General features: G+C 39.5%; 1 protein-coding gene across 1 annotated transcript; it reads right to left on the bottom strand.

Annotated features, from left to right (window-relative positions):
- Positions 1–2,535: 2,535 nt before the first annotated feature.
- Positions 2,536–3,375, bottom strand: LOC147515898 (uncharacterized). The gene is made up of 2 exons (XM_086593095.1): positions 3,241–3,375; positions 2,536–3,132 (listed from the first exon to the last, which is right to left on the bottom strand). The coding sequence occupies exons 1-2, from the start codon at positions 3,373–3,375 to the stop codon at positions 2,536–2,538; spliced, it is 732 nt and encodes a 243-aa protein (XP_086449221.1).
- Between the last annotated feature and the right edge of the window lie 840 nt (positions 3,376–4,215).

The raw sequence follows: 4,215 nt of genomic DNA, 5'->3' as shown, positions 1-4,215 counted from the left end.
TAAAGATGTTAGGGGGGATTCTAAAATCTCCCGTTGTATCTGCAATAACTATGTAGGAGTTAGGTCCATTGTTTAAAGCCTTATAAAAATTAAAGAGGTGTCTCTTTGCTATTTCTTCTCCCATTGTGATAAAGACAAATTTATGTAAACTAACTATCTATACATAAACACAACTAATCAATCAACTAAACAAGTACTTTGATCAATATTCTTACTCTCAAATAATCATGAAGTATATAGAGTACGGAATCGTTCCACTCCTAAACTACCAAGACATAAAGAAATTTAACTAATCAAACACAAGAAACAATGGTGAGAGCAATAATTATGGATGAGAATTTATACTACGAGATAATACTATCAATTTATCTTATACTAATATTAACTAAAGTAATTAAATATAGATTAATCAAATATGGAGAAAGCTAGAGAGAGATTGAAATCCACTTTTTAAGTTCTTAACATGCTAGCATAGATTTAAATAGAAAACCCTAATCTAGATATTCTCACACAAGGTTAAAATATAAATACTAGACCTTTAATGATCCCTAATTACTTTATACTATCTCTAGTCATAAACTAATTAGCATGAGAGAAAGCTTGTTCCCATTCTCATGGCAAACTCACTATTCTCTAGTTTAGGTTAAACTCTTCTTATCTCTAAGTCAATAAAAACCTAAACTTAAATCCTAACAACAAATCTATACTAACAAATCAAGTCCTCTCAAAGCTTCATTCAAACTCCCTCTAATGAGAGTTTAACTATGTATCATGGGACTATCATGGACATAATAATAGAAAGAAGAAAACATAATGAATAACTACTTTATTAAAGATAACTTGAATTGAATTAATGGTGGCTACAAACCAAACTCATAAACTAAAACTAAAAAGGAGAGAAAGAGAGAGAACCCTAATTTATTCTAACTAATGGAAGGGAGAGAGAGAGTTTAGGGTTTTTATTCTCTTATATAATGATACAAAATCGTGCATGGGTTTTAAGGTTAGGTTATGGACCCATAAATCAAGTCCATAACCCAATTGGTTGAATCCAAGACTTCCAATTATGGATGTGTTACTATAGCTCGGTTTTCACTATTTTATACTGCTCCGATCGAGTCAAGGCCAGGACCATTGGAAAAAGCTTTCTGAGCCAGTCATTTTGATATCAAATGGGCCCAAATCCGAAGTCTGAGTCCAAAGATATGGCCTTTTGAAGTTATGTTGACTTTTCTTCAACTCTCTAATCCGGTTTGATTTTAACTTAACAGTGTTGACTTGGGATTTTTAAAGGCTTTTCTCCATTAAACTTGGGCTTTCTTCATGGAACTTTCCTAGCAATCACTTTAGCTCCTTTTAGCGCCTAATTAGTAACGAATTGACATTTATTCAACTTCGAAGCCTGCAATACTCAAAAGCACATAATTATTGACAAATCTATATTATTAATAACATAATTGGCTAAATAGAAATACTATTAAAGGGTTTAAACTATAGTTTTGGGCTCTTATCACATTGCTATAGATGTAGTTATGGTGGGTCGTGTGGGTGTGTTGGTGCGTGTATTTCGAGATAGACAATAATTTTTGCGTCTATAATAAACTAATATGGCAGGTTTATGTGTACCAGATCTTAATCTCATACAAGTTTTAAGTCTAATATGCAATTCCTAGTGAGCATACAAAAATTGTCTGATTATTACTAGAAATAAAATTCTCTTATAATAGATGTGAGGATGTAAAGAGGTGATACCTAGAGCGTCCTTGGTACGTATATAAATAGTGCCTTCAACAGCCTTGAAGCATGTCTATAGTTTTTTTTGAAGCATTTAGAGGTTAGGCTGACCTCGACCTGCATTAAAGAAAAAGAAACTCATGTTCTCAAATACATTTTCCCTTGTGCGTCCTCCTTTACCATTTCTGATATTTCATAGTCTAAAGGAGGTAGGAAATACAAAATAGAATTCTCATGTTCCTTGCTTAGCTTTGAGAAGTAATCAGCAACTCGGTTTGATTCCCTAAACACATGTTTAAAATCCACCTATTCAAAGTGTAACTTCAAACAGGCAATAGCAGCCACTATGTTGAGGCAGTACCAAGGCGGCTCCTCTGCTCCAGTAATAGATCCTACTGCTCCCTTCGAGTCTGAGCATACACAAATCCTCCTCGCTCCTATCTGGATTGCTCCCTTCATTCCAGTTTCAATTGCTAGCAACTCTTGGGTGATAACCGATCTTTTAGTCGAGTTCCCTGTAAACACAAGTTTGACGGCACCAAATTCATCTCAAATAACACCACCATACCCATTCGCGTCAGTTGAAACTGACCCATCCGTGTTGACTAGTAAATCCCCTGGTTGCGGCTTGGACCATTTGCACCACACCGGTGCGTAAACTGTGTATTGCATTTGGATACCGATCCTGTCCAGAAGTACCTTTGCTGCTACTGTTCTAGGCACTTCAGTCAACATGATTTGTAGATACGTCTTCATCTCTGACTTGATCTTTACACCTACCTGCGCTTCTGAGTGCCGCTTCTACTGAAATTTCCTTAAGTTCCTCTCTCTCCAGATGGCATATATTGTGGCAGAGGTTACTGCTCTAGTAATCTCCGATTCAAGCGAGGCATCACGACAAATCCTGAGGAGGCTGTACCATTCAGCAGTCGATGCCTTCACTTGCGTGTTCAAACCCAGCCAACCTTTGACACTAGACCAAACCTCTTTTGTATACGGGCAGTCGAAAAAGAGATGCTTGGAATGCTCCCTAGAAGCATTGCAAAAGTCGCACATAGAGTGGTGGAAAATTTTCTTCTTAACCAGTCGGTCTTGGGTTGGTAGGCTATTCGAAAATAACTGCCATCCAGTAAACGAGTGTTTCTGTATAACCAACTTGCCCCGAACCACCCGATGCCATTTCACTCTTGGTCTGAGCTGCTTTAAGAACATGTACGCTGATTTGACTGTAAATCTACCTGTAGAAGTCGGTGTCCAGATGACTGTCCCCCGCCAGAAGATGTGGTTAATTTCGGTGCCTTCAATCTTCTTCTTCAGTGCACTATCAGGCAGACTAGAAACGATGTGATTCCACCTACCATCAACAATAAGATCACCAACCAAAGCAGTGTGAGGAACCTGTAGCAGTAGAACTGCTTCATCCCAAAAGATGAGCGGAGTGTCATGGCACCATGGGTCATGCCATACATATGTTTGCTTGCCTCTCGCTATCGATGCCTAACAAACTTCGGCGGCAGCTTTTTCGGTGCTTTTTAGTACATTCCTCCGACCCATGAACAAATCGGTGGGATCTCCATTGTCCGAAGTGTTGCTTCCGGACATGATGTTCAATTGTCCATTTGACCCACAAAGAGTCTTCATAGTCGGCTATCTTAAACACCGGCCACGATGGTCGCCTTGTTCCACATGCTAGGGTCCACAATGCCCAATCCTCCCTGTTCTTTATCCATTCTAGTGAGAGTGTGGCTAGCATGGTGCATCTTCGGTGTCATGTCTGGCCCTGCCCATAGGAAACTATTACAAAGCTTAGCAATATCTCGCAATGTTCTTTTGGGTAACACAAACGCGTTCGAGCCCAGTAAACATGAAGAGATGATAGGACAGATTGGATTAATTGAACCTTCCCGCATAAGAGAGCGACTTGTTCTTCCAATTAGAAATCTTCTTGGTGACCATTTCCGTCAGTGGCAAGCATTCTTTAATACCCATTCTTGCTGCAGTGAGAGGCAATCCTAGGTAAGTTCACGGTACGCACCACCGCACTTCCAAAATATCCGCCAATTCCTCGTGCCTAGTGATTACTCATATCTGCCCAAAGCAGGAGTGTCGTCTTCTGCCTACTTAGCTTCGGACCGATTACGCAGAGAAATCATCAATAGTCTTCTTCACTGCCCTCATTGTCTTTTCATCCCCTTTACAGAACACCAAGACATCATCAGCAAAACACAGATGCGTAATGTCGAGTTGCTTACATTTAGAGTGGTAAGAAATTTCTTTCGCCATCACACTCCGATTCAGCATTCCACCTAGTACCTCCATGACAAGGACAAACAAATACGGGGATATAGGATCCCCTTGTCGGAGACCCTTGCAGCCAGCAAAGTAGCCCTGTGGTGTACCTTTAACTATAATAGAATAGAAAGGTGAGGAATAGCACATCTTTGTCCACTCAATGAACTTCTCATGCAATCTGAATCTCGC

The sequence above is a fragment of the Coptis chinensis genome, chromosome 2, assembly GCF_015680905.1.
Source record: "Coptis chinensis isolate HL-2020 chromosome 2, ASM1568090v1, whole genome shotgun sequence".
Lineage (NCBI taxonomy): Eukaryota > Viridiplantae > Streptophyta > Magnoliopsida > Ranunculales > Ranunculaceae > Coptis > Coptis chinensis.
Note: the sequence above shows the minus strand (reverse complement) of the source record. Positions and strands in the feature narration are given on the sequence as shown.

Bases quoted from the DNA above. Each gene is read 5' to 3' on its own strand.
- LOC147515898 (XM_086593095.1), bottom strand. From the start codon at position 3,375: ATGAAGACTCTTTGTGGGTCAAATGGACAATTGAACATCATGTCCGGA. The intron at 3,133-3,240 runs GTTTGTTAGGCA...CTACTGCTACAG, and splicing joins CCGAAAAAGCTGCCGCCGAA to GTTCCTCACACTGCTTTGGT.